The sequence below is a fragment of the Lates calcarifer genome, linkage group LG6 (assembly GCF_001640805.2).
Source record: "Lates calcarifer isolate ASB-BC8 linkage group LG6, TLL_Latcal_v3, whole genome shotgun sequence".
Classification (NCBI taxonomy): Eukaryota; Metazoa; Chordata; class Actinopteri; family Centropomidae; genus Lates; species Lates calcarifer.
In genome coordinates, this window is record NC_066838.1 from 21,430,295 (window position 1) to 21,452,575 (window position 22,281).

Here is a 22,281-nt window from a genome sequence, read left to right on the forward strand (position 1 = left end):
TAGTGAGATACAGACGGATTGTGCATGTTTTTCCTCTCATGCTCTGAGAGTAATGGGAGAGACAAAAAAAGGCAAGTACAGATGGAGATAGAGAGGCGCCACACAGCCTGTGGTTGGCATAGGACTCAGTTGTTTGACCTTGCAGGACTTGAGCTCAGGCGACATGAGTCAGAGCTTGGGAAACGGTTGAGTTGGTTGACACAACATCAAGAACCCAAAAACACACAACTTGCATTTTCAGCCTTGGTTTAAAGCCAACAGCTGTCACCGTTGTTCTAGTGCATTTGTGTAAACGCGATCAAACAAGTAGCGTTGTTTACGCCGGCATGTTTCAACCTGAAATTATGCTTATCATTTCATCCTTGCCAAACAGTGCCCCCGGTCCCTCTCTCTCTCTACCCCACTGTGAAACCTTCTGCAGCAGCATCCTCGACCTGCTTCCTCAAAGCCAGCCAGCCGTCCACCCACACAGAAAACACAGTAATACAACATGCATTAAGTGTGTCGTGAGAAGAGAATCAAAACAAAGGCAACTTTTTCCATCTAATCATACACAATATATTCCCATGTGCATCAAGCCTTAATCATAATTCTATAAGCCGTTAGTATCTTCATGCTTTATCTAAAGATTTCTCAGAACTTATCAGCAGTAATGATTAAAAAGCTAAAAATAAAACTACTGATAGGTTTGAGGGTATTATCCTATCCTGTTGGGCCTACACAGTCGCCGTGTGTGTCTACATTACACGCATGGAGGCAGAGCGTGTTGCCCGAGCAGTTGCTGTTGTCTTGACCTCGTGCGTCTGATGGGGGTTTAATGAGCCACAGCCTGTCAAGTCCGCTGAAGCCTGGACGCGTCCCGCTGCAGACACACACCCTGACACTGCGTTGCTCTCGCTCTGCTGTTGGTGTTGATGCTACAAACTGGCCCTGCACACTCATCTTACTGTGTCCATTAAAAACAAACCGCTGGGCTGCCATTAAGGCTGGGGAGGAACGTTCTGTTTGTGAAGTTTATCTAATGCAGTGGATTAAGTAATCAGTCATTTGCAATGAATACAATGTTACCTTGAGTCTATAAGAACAGTTTAAGCTGTCATACTTAGTGGTGAATCTTCACCACTCACTCACGTTTTCTCAATTTAAAACAAGACTGAGAGTGTACAGACAGCTCTGTGAGGCTGTACTTAGACACAGTGATGCTTTGAGCTAAATGCTAGCATCAGCATGCTAACATGCTCACAAGAACAATGCTAACATGCAGGTATAACAATTACCATCTTCATTTTCTTAGTTTAGAGGGTTGGCATGCTATTGTTCTCATATGAGCAATAAAAAGAGAAGCTGAGGGTGATGGGAATTTTTTTTATTTGACGGCACAAGATGAAAATCACCAATTATTACAGCTCATGCTGAGGATAACAGGAATGTTTGTAGCAAATGTCAGGGCAGTCTATTCAGTAGTTGGTGATGTATTTCACCAATAACAATGTCAGCCTCATGATGGCTTTAGGAATAGCCAGGATCATAAAACACATTAAGATTCATCATATAGGAACCATGAATGTCTGCACATAACTTCATGCCAATCCATCTGATAGTTGTTGAGATATTTCAGTCTGGAGCAAAGTGGTGGACCAACAGACCATTGCCATCCCCAGAGCCACACTGCTAGCATTGTCTCGAAACAATATATATCATCCTGGATTAACTGTTATACAGAGAGGAGGACACAATATACGGATTCAAGGATATCTAACCCTATAAAAAGAATGCTCTATTGAGATTTCTGACCTTTAGGTCAGGAAAGAGCTGACCAACACAGATCCTGTTTCACTGACTTCCTCTCCACCAGCGACCTGCTCAGGATCTCTACAGCTTGCAAACCTGGCCTTCCAGTGTAATTTCAAACCACAGCAATCTGTCAATAGCAAAACACACATCCTCTTGACTAGGAGGCTATTCTTAGAGGTCAGTTTCTCATTTCTTCACCGTAGCGGTTTATTCAGAAAACATAAAGTACAGCTCCGGGCTATTTTGACTCAGTGTATAGTATGAACAGCTGCGCCACACCGTGTTTTCTGTTTGAAATATGCCTTTCACCATAAATAAATAATCATGTTGTATTATCAAGAAAATATTCATTGTTAATGGTGAATTAACCACAATATTTTTTTTTCTACTGAAGAGAGTCAACATCTTAACAAACATCCCAACTGCTGCACTTTAATAATACCTTATGGGGCAGCAGTGTTAATGCCAAAAATTCAGGTCCTGTGCAATTAAATTCTTTCCTGTGATTAGTCTAAAAAAGCTGGAGCCATTTTACTCCCGGCAGCTCACAGTCATGAGTGAAATATCTTCATTACAGGACAAATTAACTAAGCAGTTATTTCAGGTTGGATCTCCAGGGTATTAATTTATTAAAGTTACACAGATGAGCTTTGCCACAAAGCTCAATAATTCAAAGTCAACTTGAAGCAAGGAATCAAGGACAAGTGGGAATAGCACTTGACACTGGGCTGGAGCATCTAGAAAGACCTTCAGGAAAAAAGGATGCAAGCAAAACACATCAATTAAGACAAGTGAATAATTGAATTGCTCTCTCTGGCAGGGCTAAGAAAACAACAGCAACTTGTCTTGACAGATTTATGCAGCAGGTTGAAGTCCACAGTGCATACACTTCCATTTGAAACTGCACTTAAAAGCTATTTCATCCACTAAAAAACTGTTCAACTTCATCGTGGCAGCTTCAACGCCTATTCTAACATTCCTCCTGAATCAATAACATGAGTGAGGCTTCGTGGTGAAAGCAGTGACTGTCAGCTCTCGTGATTCTCCCCATGTTCCTGATGTCTATCTAAATGCCGGCCCTCATCCTCATCAAAGCCGTCTCTCAGCTGGTAGATCACTCCCTGACATAATCGGCTTTGACCACAGCAGAGTTTGTTAAACTTCTGCAAAGACGTGAAACTTTTAACACAATCAGCCTTTGCCGTGAGATGCTGCTCTAATCTAACTGGGATGCTGATTGTCTGCTTGTAAATTTTCATGTCACTGAGCAGCTTTTCTGCGCTACATGAGCAGCGGAGTCGGTTTGCACTTGTAAAAAAGCTTCTGTTGGTTTGACTTGTTGGAGCCACTGCTCGCTCTGTTGTCCACATTCTGTTTCTGCTCTAAATGAGGTCTACGATAATGAAATTAGCCTGTTCAATTAGCTCAGCTGGAATGCTCTATGAATTTATGTAAGTTAATTTGGTATTTTATGCATGCGCTGTTACTGCACATCCTACCTTTGGATGAATAATATGAACAACAGCAGAGCTAAAACAATTCATTTAGCTAATTCTGATTATTTGATTCACAGACAATTAACTGTCATGAATTTTAATAATCCAGTAATCATTTAAAATCATTCATATAGAAAAATTACCAGACAGTTTCTGGTTCAACTCTCTCAAATGTGAAGATTTGCTGCTGTTGTTTTTACATCACTGTAAACTGAATTAGGGCTGTGACTTCTCATTAATTTCATTATCAATTAATTTGCTGATTATTTTTTCGATTAATCGATTAATTGTTAAATATACAAAATGTCAAATTGACCATTACAATTTCTTAAAGACAAAGAAGATGTGTTTAAATGTCTTGTGTTTTATCCAACCAAGAGTCCAAAGTCCAAAACTCAAAGATTTTCAATTAACTATTATCATACATAACAAATTCTCACATCTGACGAGCTGGAACCTGCAGCTGTTTTACTGATTGATGAATCTATCAAAAAATGTGAGATTATGTAAAATGCTTCCCACAATTTCCTAAAGCTGAAGATGATGCCTCCAGTTGTGTTGTTTTGTCCAACCTTAAGGTCCAAAACCTTAACATATTCAATTTACTGTCACATAAGACAAAGAAGACGTAAAGAAGCAAATTCTCTGGAAACACAGGAACGTTTGGTGCTTTTGTACTTTTTCAATGATTAAGTGATCATCAAAATAGTTAGGGTAATTCATTTTGTCAATAAACTAATTGACTAATCAACTATTTTTTTCAGGTCTACCTCATACACTATCCATTTTGCAGCCTACAACACAGCTTAAATCTAAACTTTAAAATGTCTACCAATGATATTAAATTAAATCGCTGTGCTCTTTGAGTTGCAAAGGTGAGGAAAACAAACTCAACCCATTTCACATCAAACACTGAGCTCATCTCTTCACTCTAACCTGTAGTGAAACACATTGCTCCTAATCTTACAGCATCTTCCCATGGGAGGTGTTGGAGGTCAGCCAAGTAAGGCATCTTAAATAACCAGTGACCTTAAATTCAACTGAACTGATAGACTGGTGTAGTGGCTGGCAGACAGACGGGAGAGGCACACGAGCTTTCACCCGACTCCGACTTCTCCGTCTTATCTGGTATCCGCGCCCTGACCTCTCCCTCCGAATGGTTACACCAAACTGTGCGAGCAACATGGGGTGTACTAAAGCTCCCTGATGCTCACTCACTTTCAAATCTAGGGCACTGGAGTGCTCAACACAAAACAGACAGCAGTGGCAGATTTAAAAATAAAAGATTAAATGCTTGTGGGTTGAAAAACACAAAATATCTCTCTCTCTGTCACACACAGTGGCATGGTCACGCACGGAAACATTTCTCTCTCTTATACAACTCAATGAAAACTCGATACATGAAAAAGATGATAAGAATACATGGGGATGAAAAGCGCATTCACTATTCCCTGCACGCCATCGATAAATCCAAAATCTATTCCGTTATGTGATTTTATTAAAGCTGCTTTTGTGTTGACAACATACAAAGGGACTTAGTGTAAGATTACAACATTGTTGAGCGTTGGAGTGACACCCATTCACACACACACACCCGTACACACACACCTGACAGGATAACACCAGCTCAGTGATGTTCCCTTTGGTGAAATGGTATCTTTAACGTCACAGGATCAAGGTCAAGGCAGGGGGCACATTAACAGGGCCATGTTGTGTTGTGTACACTCTGCTCTTTCTGAGGGATACCACTGTGACAACAGGTCCTGTTACTCAATCTGCCAGGACGCATTACACCCCTCGCTGCGATCAGAGATGAGCTCTCATCAGGACGGGAGAGCAGTTTAATTAAACAGAGCAGATCAGCTCCTCAACGGTGATGATGGGTAAAAGAGAGAGAGAGAGAGAGAGAGAGAAATGGGAAAAGCTGGGAGAAATTAGGGAAATTAAAAGTGGATGAGATGATACAGAAAATAGCACCAGTGCCATTCGCTTTGAAGGAAAATGGAATAAAATAGTAGAATCTACACAGAGGAGGATGTAACCTTATGAAAGAATGTCTGAAATCATAATAACAAAATGAATAATTCATGAGGAAATGGAAGGGGGGGGGTTCAGTTCACTATAATGAGCATTTTTGTGAGGTCGCAGTTTGGTAACCTAAGCAGGCCTTCAAGTGTGTGTGTGTGTGTGTGTGTGTGTGTGTGAGTGTGAGTGTGAGTGTAAGAGAGATACTGCTGATTCAGTAGGGATGGATGAAGGTGACCCCCGCCTGCTCCTGCTGCCTGTCTCACCACCTGATATTGATCCCAGTTGTCCAACTCAGATCTGACTCAAGGATACATGGATTCATTGCTTTCTTGACATTTCAAATATGGCACCGTGTAAATTGTGACTCCACACACTACCATTGATTAGTTATTGATCTGCCACCTAAGTCCGAGTCTAACCACTTCACGGCGGCTTATCCGATCCAAATTGAATCTCAGCGTATATATATGCTAGGCAGGGGACATGAGCAGTATAGCCCCCCCCCTCCCTGCATGTGAATGTTGTTGTTGTTGTTGTTGTTGTTGTTGAAATTTCATATCAGGCTCCATATGAACTGTTGAGGACTAAGAATAGAGCAGGCTACAACTGCAGAATCCAAATGCAGTGGCTGGGAGCAAAGGTTTGGACCACAGATGGGAGAATGTGCCTGCGTAGCCCTGCCCTGTCAAGGGTAAACTGCCTTGCACACATACACACATAACACAGCCCACACGCACACACACACATACATGCATACTTTGTTTTCACCACACCTTAAAACAGCAGCATGAATATGCATGATGCCGAAGGACACAGGAGGTACATAATTAGACAATCAACAACTCCCGGATGACATGCATTACTACGACAGAGGAGAAATGCACCTCACTTCATCCTCCCCTCTTGTTAGCAGTGAAAGCGGAGTCATGTTCGTATGCTGACATGCATTTCCACTTACTGCCGGTTCAAACTTGGGCTGACAACTGGAATCAAAGGAGGACAAATGCAGAATAAAACCAAAAGGCTTTTGCTTAGTTAGAGTGCAAAACAGGTGCCGGGCTCATAGATGAGACTGAAGAAAAGCAAACAGTGTGAGGAACCAGAGCAGCATGAGAGCATGTGGTGGACAGTCTACAACACCACATGTCTCCTCCTCCTCTCTTCTGGCGAATTAATGATTCATAATAACAGTATAACCTTGACTTCCCTCCAAACCCAGAGCAATGCACGTTATTAAGTCAGGGTCACACATCCATCACTTTCAAACAAGCTCCCTGTCTCCAGCAGGGACACACCCTAAACAAACAGACACAGACACAGAGCCATGAGGTACTCGTGCACAGTCCCTACACACCTGCACGCACACACACCTGGCTGTGAACTACAGAGTGCATTTTTGCAAGTCAGTCTATTTCTTATGGCAAAATGGGCACAGGTGCAACGAACATGGGCGCCTGATTGCAATTCATTAAGACTAATTTATAGAGCAGGAGAGTGGAAAAACAACAGGGTAAAAGGGTCTCAGTAAACTTTTAAGCTCTAATCACGAGTACACAAACACACACGTCACCTGCTGTTAAAGAAGGCAAACTTCATCTGTCAAAATGACAATCTTATCCCTAAGATCTGCCACCATCATCACAAACTCTCTCTTACACACACTGGCTGAGTAGTTTACATGCACACACTCACCCTCACTCTCTCTCTGTCTCTGTCCCTCTCTCTCTCTCAAACACACACACACACACACACACACACAGTTGGGTTACACACAACAGATTCTCAGATTTCTCATATTTAGGGAAAAATACTGACCTGCCTTGTCGCTGACACACACACATTCTTTTCAAGCAGTTCAGCCTTTCAAAGAGGATCCGTTTGAACGCGTCTATATACATTGACCCGACTGTGGTTAAATAATAAGCCTGGACTTAAATAAATAAATGCGAGTTGTTTGTGATTTAAAAAAGCAGCAGCCTGGTGTGTGAATCCAGTGATGAATAGATGGTGGCACCACCGTATCCCAAAGAAAGTCAGAGACGATGCGCGCGGCTGACAGGATATTTGGACACTAGTGATGCTCTGAGAGCCGTGGTGATCTTGTAGAGAGGGAGAGAGAGAGGAGAGAGAGGGAAAACACACACACACACACACTCACAGAAGACACACACACACACACACACACACACAGTAAGAGAGAGAGTATCGGGCAAATCTGACAGCGGCCGCTTATAAATTTAGCAGCTGCTGCACTGCTACAGGCAATGCAACGTGGAGGATGGATAAATGTCGTGGTCAGAACGTGGCTGTTCTAACTTAACTGCAGACTCAAGTCTTTGGCTCTTGAATAATAAGTCCTGGACTTTAATTTCACTGTGAAGAATTTCTTACCGTCATGTTCGCCCTCTCCTCGTCAAATCCTTCCCCACTAGTCTTCCTTTGGCAGATCGGACAGGTTAATTACTCACGCATACATAATTTGGATGTTCTGTTACAGCAATCAGGAAAAGAGACAAACGTCGGTATTATCGATCTGACCGGGCTGAGGTGTCATTGAACTGCAGGCGCGGTGCTTTCAGGGCGCGGAGCGTCAATTGCCGAAGATTAGATTTGATTAGATATAGGCTTTTCTGTCCAGTACAAAGTGTGGTTAGGCTGATGTTGCTGCTCCTAAAAGCCACTTTTGGAGGAGAGAAACAACGATAAAAAGGCAAATGAGACGGCTTTTCTTGGGAAGTTAAGGTGCACGGAGGGGAGGGAATAAAAAGAGTTAAAGTACCGCCCCTTATTATTCTCAGTCTCCGTGTACCTGCATCAGCAGCATCACTTTTCGCTTACGAGTTACAACCAGGACATAAAGGCGTGAGAACCAGACTAAAATGTGAGTTTTTCGAGCCTACAATTTGCAGTATTTGTCCAACTGCGGCAAGGTTACTGCGACAGATCTTAAGGGTATAAAGCTGCAGTTGATATAATTTAGATAAAACTTTACTGAGCCCCACAGGGAAAACGGGCCTGACGTTGCAAGTGAATTTCTGGACATAACCTATGGGGAACACACTAGTAATTTTTGCTTTTTAAGAACAGAATCAGAAAATAGTTTTGAAAAGAGTTGGCCAATGCAATTGTGCAAAATTTCAAAAAAGAAATTAACAAAATTTTAAGTGGAATATATGCTGTAAATGTTATATTGTTAAATGTTAAATTATCACAAAAATGTAAATATTAACTAACACTACCAATAAGACTGCTCTTACAATTAAATCCATAAAATGTATTTATTCGTGTAGGATTATCACGGACACACTTCTTATTGTTTTGTGTGTAAATATATGTAAACTGTATTTGTTGTCTATCTCGGTTTATATCTCTTCCTCGCGCATTTTAATCAAAATATTATCTTTTATTAAATCTCTGTCACGTCCACGCTCTGTTAACGGGTCGTTGTACCTTTAATTCTAACGTATGATGGAATTTGTAGTCATTTGCGACGACTGACGCGAATCGAACGCCGCAAAATAAAACTACAATTACCAGAATCCTTTCCGCCTTCATCTGTCGGTTACAAACAAAAATGGCATCACACGGAGAGGATACAGGTGCCGTTCCCGGGGAGCAAGCGGAGAGAAAAACAACCGCAGTGTCGTTTGGTTTTACTAAAACCGTTAATAAATTTAAACCTTCTACTGGTGACGCTGTGACCAAGAAAGATGACAGAGATTACCTGACTGGAATCGATAGAAATGAACTACAAAGGTAGGCGTCGTATGCTAATGCTAACTAAAAGCTAGTTCATACATTAGCTTAATCGTAACTGTCACGTTTCCATGCTCATAGACCTAACTGCTAGTTAACTTATAACATTTCGTTAGCAAATGTGAAGTTTACATTACTCGGCTTCAGTAAGTAAGTTTTGTTTCGATCCTGGCTGCTAGCTCGCTAACGTCTGTCTGTTGTGCAGTTCAAAGCCATCTGAGAAGCCCAAAGAGCTCATCATCCCTCTGATCCAGAAGAACCGCTGGAACAGACTGGACCGAGCGGGACGGAGCGAGGAGAGTGGAGGCAAAACACAAGAAACGACCCAGGATAATGACTCTGTGGAGTCTCAGGCTGTCAAGGAACTCATCGAAGGTATGGAAATGATTGGGTTATTACTGGGCACCTTACAAATGTTGATTTTTGAAGTGAAATGAAGAAAGTCAAACTGAAAAGAGATTGGATTCTCCAAAAGGACAACCTTCCAAAGGAAACCTGAAAACCCACCATTAGCTACTTCAAGAATCACAAGCTGAAGGTTTTCAGATTGTGCACAGTGCATTAGCTTTTGACAAAAGCTCATTTGTTAATGTCGCTGCAGGAGTTGTAGTTTATTCTTTTCACATCAAAAATCAAAGAAAAAATATGTCATGTGCCTTCATTTTTTTATACAGCTGTAAATGCAAGGCATGGTTTCGTGTGTGTATTGTACACACACACAATACAGTGTATTGTATTCTTGATGGGAAGGCTGAGGGTATTAGTAGCTCTAATAAGTTAGCTAATCTCTAACTTATGTTTATAGAGTCACGGAAGCAGCTTGACCTCTATGAGAATGGCCCCCAGTCACAGAGAAACCTAAACCTCAGCATCCCCTTGTTGATGCAAAACAAAGTGCCAGAGGGCTTTGAGGATGGGGACCACATTAAGGTGGATCTACGGCCTGAATCTGTAAGTACTGAGACCAACTCAGGGACAGATATTCTCTCTAAACTGCAGAGTGAGTGTGTGAGCTTTCCCTTATTCAATGATTTAGTCAGGAAAAGAACATTCTTGATTCGATCTTTTTGATGAAACAATTGCATGAAAAATCTTTTCAGGATAAATGTGTCTTTATTCCTGTGACATTACAGGAGCTCTCCATTGCAGCTGCATTGGAGTAATTCATTGCTGTATAAGCACTAGTATAATACTTGTTTGAGCAGAGATTGACTTTCGGGCCATTAATTAATTGTGATTGCTTTAAATGTTATCAGATGTGAAGATCACAATCTAATCTGCTAGAGGGGCATTTCAGTGAGAATATGAAAATGCCTGACTGAACAAAATGGCTGGTAGCTTTGAGTCAGTTTGAAATTTGAGTATGTGAAAATGCTGACCGTCAACTGAGTAGAATAACACAGTGTGCATACACAGTTGTGCGTGTGTGTGTGGGTACAGAGGACTTTGTCAGTACAGTAAAGCTCTAGTGGCAGAGAGGCATCAGCATTCTCCCTAGAGACATGCAGGCAACCAATCCGATCCCTTTCTGCATCTTTTCATCAGTGGCCTCACGTGCCTCGTCACTGTCATCCCATATCTGCTCTCAATCACTGGAGACGTGACTGTCAGAACATGGGAGTCAGGGGAAACTTGCTCACTGTGGCCCGGAGCTCATTTTAATGCAGTCTGGAGCCTATGAGAGTGGGCTCTCAACTTCCCTCAGAGGGAAGCCTTCAGTGGAGGGAGATGAGCAGGGCCACTGCTCTGATGAGGGCTGCAGCCTGGTGACTTTAGTCAGCCTGGGCTGAGTCTGACAGCCTGAAGGCAAAAGGCTGAGTAAGACCGACATCACAAACTGCTTCTCTCTGTCAGTTGCCACAAACAGATTCTTTTGTTTCAGAACTCAAAGATTACATAAGCACCTCATATTAAGCATGTATTTGTAATGCAGACAGTGTTTTTTGTTTTTCTCTGGTTGTTTGGTTGTTTAATGTATGTGTCTGGATTTCCAAATATACAATATCACTGTTTGTGTTTGTCAGTCAACAGAGGCAGATTATGAGAGTGTTCCTGTTGAGGCTTATGGACTCGCTATGCTGAAGGGGATGGGGTGGAAAAAAGAAGAAGGCATTGGACGCACCTTTAAACAGTAAGCAACAAATTCTAGCCTATTTAACATGCTGCACACATCCTCCTCTCTGTTTATTATTTGAATGCTGATGTTCTCTGTCTGCTGCAGAGATGTGAAGCCAATCGAACACCAGCTGCGTCCAAAAGGTTTGGGTCTTGGCGCAGATCGTTCAGCAATAAAGGACCTGGAGCCCACAAAACATAAGCGCCCCCCCAAGCCAGGCGAGGAGCGAGAGAAGGAGGAGGAACTTGTGATGGGGCCTGGGGGTTGTGTGCTGGTAGAGTCAGGGGCACATAAAGACCTGTATGGCAAGGTACAGTAGATCTAAAATGTCTTGCTGACACACTTTTTATACAGTACAACACTGATTTCCTGAAACAGAAGAAAAGTATTGCACAACTACTTCTCATTTCTACATAATGATTTCTCTGACTTCTCTCATGTTTCATTCATGTGCTGCAGATTGAAGGCATTGATCCAGACAACGCTCGAGTTGTGGTGAAGCTGGCTATTGGCAGCAAGACTGTGACAATCAGCCAGTATGCCATTAAACTGGTTGGACGCAAGGAATACGACAAATACAGCAAAGACCTCAGTGAGTAACTATGAGCAAATGAAACAGAAAGGTATAACATCTATCTATGTGTTCCCTGGGTGGCAAATTAGATCACATTTCCAGTCCATTTTGATCACATTTAGATGGTATCCACTTTCCATTTTAACATATTATAATGTATGTTTTTTTAAATTAAAAGTTAGTTATATTTAATGACAATAGCAATATGATACAGATTTATTAAAGAAAATGACCAGTGACGTTGAGTTGAATTGATCAGTCAAGTGACAGAAAATTAATCCACAATTTTGTTAATCAATTAATTTAACTAATTTTATTAACTTAAACTAATTTTCCAAGCAAAAAAATCTTAAAAATTTACTGGTTACTGCTTCTCAAATGTGAGTGTCTGCTGCCTTTCTTAGTCTTCTATGTAAATAAATTTAATATTTTTTAGTTTGGGACTGATGGTCAAACAAAACAACAGCTTTGAGAATTTTCCCCTAATTACAGACCAAATGCTAATTAAGAAGATAACTGACAGATTAATCTATAATGAAGTAAAAGATGGGTTCATCCTCTAGTACACTGACATTTCAGCCTTCATTTGGATTAAAAAAACACACAGAACAATTCAGTCATGGCTTGTTTTTCAGTAACATAAGTGCTGTCTCCCAAGAACAAAAACCCAGCCACTCAGAATTGCAGTCATAACACAACAGTGTCTATGTTTGGATGTTTCCTCATTGTACTCAATTACTTAATTTTGTTCATCCACTGACTAGGTCGCCTCAGTAAAGCTCACAAAGACAAAGAGAGGGAGAAAGAGAAGGAGAAACAGCGAGAGAAGGAGCAACAGCGACAGGAGGAGAAAGAGAGGCGAAGTAATAGTGACGGGGTAAAACACAAGTCTTCAGAACGAGATGGAGGAAAAGACGAGAGGAAGAGGAAACACAGAGACTCAAGTCAAGACAGGTACATTTTCACTGAAGAATGAAGATACAACAACATTTCATCTCTTACTGACCAGTGTTTTAATATTTTATAGATTTTACCACACTGCAGTTTCTCATTTCCATTTATTGGTCAGTATTTTGTCAACGTTTTCTTTGAGCAAACACACTATATATTTGTTTTTCTTCTGTTTCCTCTCTAGAGAGAAACCTCCAGTGAAAGAAGCGAGGCGGCCTCCCACTCCCCCCTCCTGGCTCCAGAGAGACCTGAAAGTTCGCTTTATAGACAAAGCTTTCAAAGGGGGCAGGTACTACAACTCAAAGGTACTAACAGATATGACCTTTTCTTTGTATCAACTGCTAACCACACTTAAGCCTCCCTTGGGTGATAGAATGTTGAGGGAATTTTTTGAGCCATTGTATTTGAAAAGATTGAACTCACCAGGATTATTACCCAGTTACTTTTACACGTTTCATTCTATGATGGATATTTGCGGGTAATTATTTTTAGTTAATTATATTGTTCTGAAGTAGGAGCAGTGAAAAAATACTATTCAAAGGGTTGCAAGAGTCATATCCAGTCATAGAAAAGCCATGAAATATTACACTACATCATTGATTGCACAGTTTTAATCACTGGAGATGTTGGGTCTCTGTCGTAGTTCTTAAATTCAAAGTCTGATTTTCTCCTAGATGTGTGTGGAGGATGTCCTGACACCAACAACCTGTGTGTGTCGAACTGAAGAGGGAAGACTGTTAGACGGTGAGTCATGAGTGCCATCCCAGCCTCTCTCGGTGTTAGTTCTCTCTCTCTGCAGTGTCTTTATTTGCTGCCCAATTAGAGTTGTACAGGAAATGTGATGTGCAAAGTATGTGTTGTAACCATGTTAATTATCATGAAAACATCTGCCTGGGGTGTTGAGAAAACCACAGAGCCAGGTAGTTCCTCCTGCTCATATGTTGTTTGTCATGTCTCTTTGGGTAAAGCTGAGGCAGTCTATTCAACACACATATAACAAAAAACATTTGTAGTGTCAACGTGAGGAACAGACTAATAATGTGGTTTTCAGATCCAGCACAGGAATTTAAAGGAGTAGTTCACCATTTTGGGAGGTGCATTTGGTTTTAAATGAGTCTCATGTCTGTTTAACTGTAGAGCTACAGCCAGAAGACCATTAGCTTAGCTTAGCATAAAGACTGGCAGCAAGGGAAACAACATATCTGATTCTGTGCAGATTTATTGAGATATAATGTGCAAATTTATGAGTTATTATACTAAGATATGGTGTCAAGTTCTGATATAAAATATTGATATTCCCTATATTTGGCAAATATTTTACATACTGTATATCCATTAAGAGATTTTTGGGATTTTTGGGGATGTGCTATTCCTTGATTCTGTAGTTTATGTGTGGGCACATGTAGCTCTGTCTTCAGCACTGAATTGTAGGTTAGCAGTGACAAACAGGTCTACACACTTTCTAATGTCAAATTACACACAAAGAAGATTATCCACAATCATTCAATCACACACAAGAAATTAGGATGAAAATGTATTATGATGTACAGGCAATCACTCTACCTCTGACTGATGCCATGTTAACTGTTTGTTAGCGTTTATTGGTGAATAACTCTGTTTCTTCTTGTGGTGGCAGATGTGAAGCAGGACATGCTGGAAACCATTGTCCCGAAAAGCGAATATGATTCTATAATGGTTGTACTGGGTGAATACAGGGGTCAGGTGAGCAAAGGATCATCAAGATAATCTTTCCTGCAACACATGTGCACTGATTTGAATGGTTACTAATGACTGTATTTACATTTCCTGTGTAGGTCGGCCGTATTCTCCAGCGGGACAAGAACAAGTGCAGAGCGATGGTTCAGCTCGACAGATACGAGGAGAAAGTGTTCACACTAGACTATGACTCTATTTGTCACTATGTAGGAGCAGCAGACCGTTGATCTACATACTTCTGATTTTTATTCAAATATTACCAGTCCTTTTTCATCCCATCTGATCCTAAATGTTGATTTTTTTTGTAATATTGAGAAAATAATGGATTTTTTAAAAAGATTTTAATGCATTGCAATTTTGTAATAAAACATTGTCAAGAAAAGTTGCAATGAGTCGTTTTCACAGTAACCCTTAAATTTATTAGCAAATGATGCACACTAATTGCCCTAATAACAACAAGAGGGTCAATATTTAGGTCATATAAAAACATATTTACAACTGTTCTACACATGAGTATGAATGCACTGGTGGTACAAAAGCTGAGCACTCTGTTTTCTCACATGTCCACACATTTCACAATGAAAAGAAAACTGAAAAGAGACGAGCTGCGTCTTTGTTGGTTGTTTTCTTCCTGGGAGTGGAGCTTACTCTTTGGGTAACTGGTTTGCTGCGTTAGCCCGAAGCACAGCTCCTGGACTGGGGTACGGCCGCTGTTGGAACAGAGGCCCTGCCGCTGTGGTATCTGCACCTGTCTTTGCTTCATTACGCTTGGGCAGGCCGCTTGACCATGTGCCCCTGTCAAGATGAATGTTTGTTTTAATAAACAGTTTCTTAATGCATTACGATCGTACCTTAAAGGGGCACTCCACCAATTTAACACATCACAATAAGTTTACTGGACATGATTAGTACGACCTGTGCAGCGTGTGATGATAATAACCCAGATGGGGTTACTGCTGTTTATTCTGAGAGACTTGTAATTATTTATAACAGCCTGCAATACAGGCAGGAGATGTGGTGTTACCAAGACATGACAGTTTATCAGGTAGGGACAGTCAGATGAAAATAGTCATTAAGTTGCATTATGGGAAATGTAGGAGCCAGACCCACATGTATTGTTCAAGATGTGTGCAAAAAAACGTACTGTAATCATGCCTGTTAATTCTCATAATGCATCTGGCTAGCTGAGGTGTTATTCTGAAAATCATGGAGCCATGACTAAATACTGTACCTTGGAGCATCAGAATAAGCACTTGGATCCATGGGGTCCATCTCATCATCTTTTCTACCTGAAAGGAAAATAAATGTATAAATGTAAATAGCATCAGTTTGAAAATGCTTGTGTAGCATGTAACAGATGTAAACATTACCTCGTTTGCTCTTGCCATATGGTGCAATGTCTTCCCTCCTCTGCTTTCTTCTGTCTCTCCCGTCGTCCCTCTCCCGGTCTCTGTCCCGGTCCCTTTCCCGATCTCTGTCTCTGTCGCGCTCTCTCTCTCTGTCCAGTTTCTCAAACTGCCTCTCAATTCTTTCTTCACCTCCGTCAGCTAAAAAATAAAAATAATTTTCACAAAATAAACCAATACCAGAGTCAGGCAAAAAAACAAACAAACTGCATTCTGAGATTAATTGTCAGATGACAATCAGACCAGAAACAGTAACACCAGCCACCAGTGTGCTGACCGACTACAACTAGCTAACTAAAGCCAAACAGACACGTTGCTCAAACCACCAAGCAACAAGCCAAGTAGTGACCCTCATCACCTACCTCATCTTAGCAAGCAACACACCACACACTTCTGTTTAAAGCTTCACAAGTTACAAGTTGGGAGAGTATGGAGGTTATATAATGTCATACCTCTTAGTTTCTTGGCAGCTTTTGTTACCACTGCAGACGGGTCATTTGGGGACAGCCAGGCCACCAAATCTGTCTCCACATTCCAGTAATAAGGAAGACCACTGTGGAAAAAGAAAATAAAACAGATGAATCTGCAGTCATAATGTAAATAATAATCTGTGATACATATTGATGAGTAATATTCTAAGAAATCTCATTTAATTAATTTGATAATTTAAAACTATAGCTCAGTAGTACTCAGTCACTGAAAATAAAAACACAGTAAGATAGAATGGCTTATTTTCATTGTGGTCCTTCAACATACAGTCACAGTTTTTATAGAAAAAGTCAACAGTAATAACACTCTACAAATAAAGTATACGCACCAAGCAGGGTCAAACACTTTGTACCAATTTGGTGGTAGATTCTCTAGTCTGGTGGCTTCATAATCTACATTGTTGTCATCATAATCTTCAGCAATAATCTCCTCATCTACCTCTGGATGAATTAGAGGAGAAACATTATCACATGACACAGGAAAGAACGAAGCATACGAAAATGTCTCAAATGTCTGAATGTTATGGCTCCAGTGTGCTCTTACAGATGTGTTCTACTACCTTGCTCTGTCGGTTTAACAATCCCTCTCTTGGCCAAGCGGGCCAGCAGTGCTGGAGGTAAAGGCATCCTGAAACACAGAGGAGGGAGCATTAAGTCATGATATAACCAGGAGGTGAAACCTTTACTGACTAGTGCAAGTGGAAGCAGGAACACGTAGTTTTTGGTCAAAATACAGTATATGATTATTATAGCATTTGCTTAAGTAGAATAAGAGTTTTTTGCTTTTAGGGATAATCTAGTCCCGATTTGACAGGTCTAAGTATAGTGGGTTTTTATCTGGACCTGGTCTGATGTGGTCTAGATGAGAAAAAAAGCAGTAACTTTCCCCTTAAAACTGTAGAATCGGAAGCTACCTTTAGGGTGGTCTATGCCGTCCTCTTGTATGCTGCTTTTGTACCTTTGTGGCTCCCGGTGAAATGTTGGTGTGTTTTTACTTCTATAGCTACGATACTTTAAGCTGCTAGGATCTGGACAGAATTTTCTTCACATAAAAGGAGACAATCTACATTTTGAAGACATACGAGATCTGTTTCAACAAAATTATTGCACCCCCCGCTCGGTAACTCCGTGGCAACAGATGGGAAGTTAAACGAGAAAACACACATATGCATCTAGAAGTTAACACATAAACGACACAAACAACAAACCTACACTTTTCTATAAAATAATAATGAGTTAAAATCATTTCATCTTTACCTCTTTTTGGAAAATCGACAGAATGGACGACACGACTTCCCAAAACAGCACACGCCGCGCACAATGATGACGTCGCAACGTTTGTCTTGACGACAACAAACATGGAGGAATATGCCCGTGAACCTTGGTGAGATTAGTTTTTAAAACATTTGTCTTTCTCTGCTTGTTTAAAATGGGTCAACTTCGGACGAGGTTTTGTCTTTTTAACGTCTAATTCAAGTTACTGTGAGAACTGAGAGGCTCTGTGTGTTGTAGTTAGCCAGCTAGCTTAGTGAGGGGTCAGGGATATAAAGAGATAAAGCTGTGGTCTGTATGTTCCCACAGCAACTAGTGTAAGCTTCAGCAGCATTTTATGTGAATAAATCTCTGTTTTTTTTTTTAAGCTGGTGGATGGTTAACAGAAGAAAATACACCGTAGACTATAGCTCACATGCCTCTCATATAATATTGAATAGCTTTGGAGGTGTTATTGTGGCAATATTATTTGCAAATGTGTGTGTAGAGAGTTGTGTAACTGTGGCTCAGTATAGCTTTGTGTGTGCTCAGTTCAGATCTGTGAAGCAAGATCAATTGTGTGCAAGAGTCTTATGAATGTGTAGCCTAATTTGCAAGTGTACTGAGAATTGCAAAGGGGTATTAGAAACTGTAAATGCATACACAAATCTGTAAAAGTGTACTGAGATTGTACATGTTTAAAAGAATTTACAATTTACGTTTACAGTAACTGATTTATTCTATCTTTACATTTACTTCCTCTGTCTCTCGTCCTCTTATTGCCTCCCTGTAGTCCCTGGAGAATAGTGGATGATTGTGGAGGCGCTTTCACCATGGGTGCAATTGGAGGAGGGGTGTTTCAGGCGGTCAAGGGCTTTCGAAATGCCCCTGCGGTGAGTTCAAAACATTATTGTCTGCCCTCTGACTCACATCAGGTTTTCAAAGGCAGAACTAAATGGTGCTCTAATGTTTCAGGGTGTCGGACACCGACTGAGAGGCAGTGCAAATGCAGTGAGAGTAAGAGCTCCACAGATTGGAGGTGAGAAAGTTTTGTTTTGTAATATTTCTAGTTAAATTATTACTTTACTAAAATTCCTGTTGTTTTTTTTTTGGTTTTTTTTTGTTTTTTTTTACAATGGCCTCAGGAAGTATTCAGAGTGCTTCATTTTTGAAGCTAATTGGAGTCCACCTGTAGCAAATTTAATTGATTGAACATCATTTAGAAAGACACACACCTGTGTATATAAGGTCCCACAATTCACACTGCATGCCAAGCCCAAGGAACTCTGTGATAAAATTATGATGAGGCATAGAGCAGGGTAAGGTCAATCAAACAATTTTTGAAGCGTTGAGTATTCCTAGGAGCACAAAGGTCTCAATAACTGTGAAATGGAAGAAGAATGGAGCCACAGGACTCTTCCTAGAGTTGGTTGTCAGGCCAAAATGAGTAACGGGACAAGAAGGGCTTTGGTCAGGGAGGTAGCCACCAACAGTCACTGTAACAGCTTCATGGACAACCATAGTAGCAGTGCTGCATCAATCAGACCTTTATGGTATGTGGAAGCCACAGTGAAGCATGGTGGCAGCAGCATGTTTTCACAAGTTTTTAATGAGGTTTTAGATTTATAGACAAAAATGGCAATTTTATCTATTTATAATGTAGTAAAGAGTGAAAAAGGGAAGTGGTCTAAATATTTTCTGAATAGTATATAATTCTGGTATATATTACAACATGACGGTATCATGTCAAGTAATGTATCTGCAAAAAATTACTCTCATTGTCTCAGAGTAAAAGCACATATTCAGCTATTCCTTACTAACCCTCCCAGGATTGTTTTTGGTGGTTTTGAAGGTAGTTTTGCTGTATGGGGAGGGCTCTTCTCCACAATTGACTGTGGTCTAGTTCGCCTCAGACGGAAGGAAGATCCTTGGAACTCCATAACAAGTGGAGCACTAACTGGAGCTATCCTGGCAGCACGCAGTAAGCAGAAGCCCATGTAGCACTGATCTTACCAATGAGCTTGACAGCACCTCGCTGTTTCACCAAGCGCATTTGATTGACTGAATGTGTTTTGTGTTTTTCTCCAGGTGGGCCTTTAGCTATGATGGGTTCTGCCATGATGGGGGGAATTTTGCTCGCTCTCATTGAGGGTTTTGGGATCCTCCTAACCAGATACACAGCGCAGCAGTTTCAGAATCGTGAGTGAAGCTGATTTGAGATTCGCAAATTACATGTATAGAAAAAAGACATCTGCAGGGTATTTAGAATCTCAGGGTCAAGGTATATGATATGTTTATATGACAAGTAATTTTTTAATAAACCTGAACACCTGGTTATACTGAGAAAATGTGGGCTCACATTCAGGCAGTCCTTGAGCTTCAATAAAAGATTCCTGAACAGTCTAATAAATCACTTCAGCAGCAGCAGTTCAACAGAATGAGATTACTGACAATAGCACACTAGAATAGACCATCCTGAGATCTAATTGTAATGCTGCTTTCAAAATCACAGGTATGTCTCCTCACACTGACACATACTGAATGAAAAAAGCTGAAACTTTTTCTCTGAGTGTTGTCAAAAGGTGTTGTGTGTTGTGTGAAATGTTAGAAATCACTAACTGGAGAAGTGGAGGTGACAGGCTGGGGAAAAGGTAGCGCACCAGAAAGATTAATTCATCAGGAGAGACTGACTCTATACAGTGAAACTGTATAGGTGTAGAGAAACATACTGTATTGATATAATGGAGGACAGCACGCTACCACAAAAATCTGACAACCACTTTTTTGTTTTCCTCTTTCTCCTCCAGCTGTTCCCTTTGCAGACGACCCCAGTCAGTTACCTCCTAAGGACGGAGGTCAGCAGCAACAGGGGGCAAAGGGGCAGTTTCAGTAGAGAACAGTAAAGACTGAGACCAGCTGTGGACACAGTGAGTCAGACCAGAGAGTAGGGAGGCGGGCACAAAGATACTACAGCAGGTATCAGGTGGAGATACTGGTCACTACAGTGGTGTTAAATAGTTGCACTATGTTCTTATACCTCAGGGGCAAATTACTGTGAGTTTTAATTATTTATTGACTGGAGTGAATTTTTGCATGTGAGCAGGGATCCTGACAAACCACATGTCTGCACCTCCAGTATCTCATGCAACATTTTCTGTATCTGTGGTTTTCTCATTGCTGTGATCTTTTCAGGTTAAATATACAGTACTGAACTTTATATATAAAATCAATTTGATTATTCATAATTTTAATGATTAAAAGCATCCAAAGATTTTATAATTGTATGCATAGATTATGTGTGAGTAGTAAAAAAAAAGGTGAGACATTACAGCATCACATTTGTTGAGTTAGGTTTTACTATGGAGAGTAGCATTCTGCCAGTCTGTTTCTATGTGTTAATTATGTCAGTTGAGACAGTAAGTGCAAAGAACTACTTGTGCTTTTAAATTATGTGTGCGCTTAAGATGGATCTAAGTTCAACAAAACCTCATTCCTTTCTTGCAGTTTTTCCTCCCCTGGCAGCTTCTGTAACTTTTGAATCTTTGTTTTAACATACTAGAATGAATGGATTAGCTCAAGTCATGTCTGTAATACTGAAAAATAAGGATGAGTTCCTAGGAATTATGGCTTGAATCACTCAGACAGCTCACTCAGCCAATTATCATCACGCACCCCTCGTCACTTTGATCGCTGCATTATCCCATCAAGCAACCAAGCACTTTTTAAACTCTGTCTCTCTGTTCTCTTAAAATGGTAGCATCTGCCACAGCAGAGAGACGTGCAGCATGATGCAGTGTTTTGCTGTAAAACTATGTATAGAGAGAATGTTTATTTATTTATTTATTGTCCTGATGTACACTGATCAGCCACAACATTAAAACCACCTGCCTAATATTGTGTAGGTCCCCCTCGTGCCACCAGAACAGCTCTGATGCATCAGGGCACAGACACAGGACCTCTGGTGGTATCTTGTGGGGTCTGGCACTGGGACGTTGGCAACAGATTCTTTGGGTCCCTGTGGGTTGCAGGGTGGGGCCTCCGTGGATCTAGCTTGTTCCAGTGCATCCCAACAGATCCTTAGTCAGATTGGGATCTGGGGAGTGGTGAGGTCAGGTCAATGCCTCATGCTCTTTGTCATGTTCCTTGAGATATTTCTGAGCAGTTTTTACAGTGTGGTGGGAGCATTGTCCTGCTGGGGGAGGCCCTAGATGTTGGGGAGTGCTGTAGTCAGGGGAGGAGGGTGCTTGGTCTGCAGCAATGTTTAAGTTGCTGCTATATGTCAAAGTAACATCCAGATAAATGCCAGGACCTGCGGTATTGTAACGAGTGTTACTCATTTCACCTGTCAGTGGTGGTAATGTTGCGGCTGATCTGTGTATTTATTGTGCACAAGTTGATTAAATCAATAAAGGCATCAAATGCTCTTGAACACTTGAATCACTGTTATTTTTTTCTCATGGCCTTTGCTTTCGAAAGCTTAAAATGATGCAGTGATGTAGGATAATAACAGGTGGCATTGTAAAGATTACACGCACCTGTGCTCAATCAGACTGCCTCGCTATTTACTGTGAAAGCGCGCCCCCTGCTGCCTCTCTCTCGGTACCGCACCCGGCTCCTTCTGTCCAAGGTCCTGAAATAGGTTTTTCTAATTTGCTGTTTGTGAACCATCTTTTCCATCCTGACATCAACTTCTTAACATTCCCTT

The 22,281-nt window shown here is 40.9% G+C and overlaps 4 protein-coding genes across 5 annotated transcripts in view; 2 read left to right on the plus strand and 2 right to left on the minus strand.

Annotated features, from left to right (window-relative positions):
• The window catches only part of LOC108882180 (membrane-associated guanylate kinase, WW and PDZ domain-containing protein 2), a 36,742-nt gene extending 28,644 nt beyond the window's left edge, over positions 1-8,098 (minus strand). The window contains exon 1 of the mRNA XM_051071368.1: positions 7,710-8,098. The gene's annotated coding sequence lies outside the window, so the exon portion shown is untranslated. The remainder of the gene's footprint in view (positions 1-7,709) is intronic.
• Positions 2,865-14,816, plus strand: gpkow (G patch domain and KOW motifs). Its single transcript, XM_051070989.1, has 12 exons — positions 2,865-2,903; positions 8,800-9,074; positions 9,280-9,449; positions 9,880-10,025; positions 11,099-11,205; positions 11,296-11,500; positions 11,650-11,782; positions 12,529-12,718; positions 12,900-13,020; positions 13,390-13,459; positions 14,352-14,437; positions 14,530-14,816. Exons 1-12 carry the CDS (start codon positions 2,865-2,867, stop codon positions 14,656-14,658), a joined length of 1,671 nt encoding a protein of 556 aa, XP_050926946.1. The 3' UTR covers positions 14,659-14,816.
• An 11-nt stretch (positions 14,817-14,827) lies between these two features.
• Positions 14,828-17,667, minus strand: pqbp1 (polyglutamine binding protein 1). Its single transcript, XM_018674532.2, has 7 exons — positions 17,583-17,667; positions 16,886-16,953; positions 16,655-16,766; positions 16,290-16,390; positions 15,802-15,978; positions 15,663-15,720; positions 14,828-15,226 (listed from the first exon to the last, which is right to left on the minus strand). The coding sequence occupies exons 2-7, from the start codon at positions 16,950-16,952 to the stop codon at positions 15,076-15,078; spliced, it is 666 nt and encodes a 221-aa protein (XP_018530048.1). The 5' UTR covers position 16,953; positions 17,583-17,667; the 3' UTR covers positions 14,828-15,075.
• Positions 17,625-22,005, plus strand: timm17b (translocase of inner mitochondrial membrane 17 homolog B (yeast)). 2 transcript variants are annotated; one of them, XM_018674528.2, is made up of 6 exons: positions 17,625-17,709; positions 18,370-18,469; positions 18,552-18,615; positions 19,429-19,557; positions 19,665-19,775; positions 20,384-22,005. In XM_018674528.2, the coding sequence occupies exons 1-6, from the start codon at positions 17,684-17,686 to the stop codon at positions 20,467-20,469; spliced, it is 516 nt and encodes a 171-aa protein (XP_018530044.1). In that variant the 5' UTR covers positions 17,625-17,683; the 3' UTR covers positions 20,470-22,005. The 2 variants fall into 2 exon arrangements, with proteins under 2 accessions (XP_018530044.1, XP_018530045.1); XM_018674529.2 differs by having other exon boundaries at positions 20,399-22,005.
• Positions 22,006-22,281: the final 276 nt, after the last annotated feature.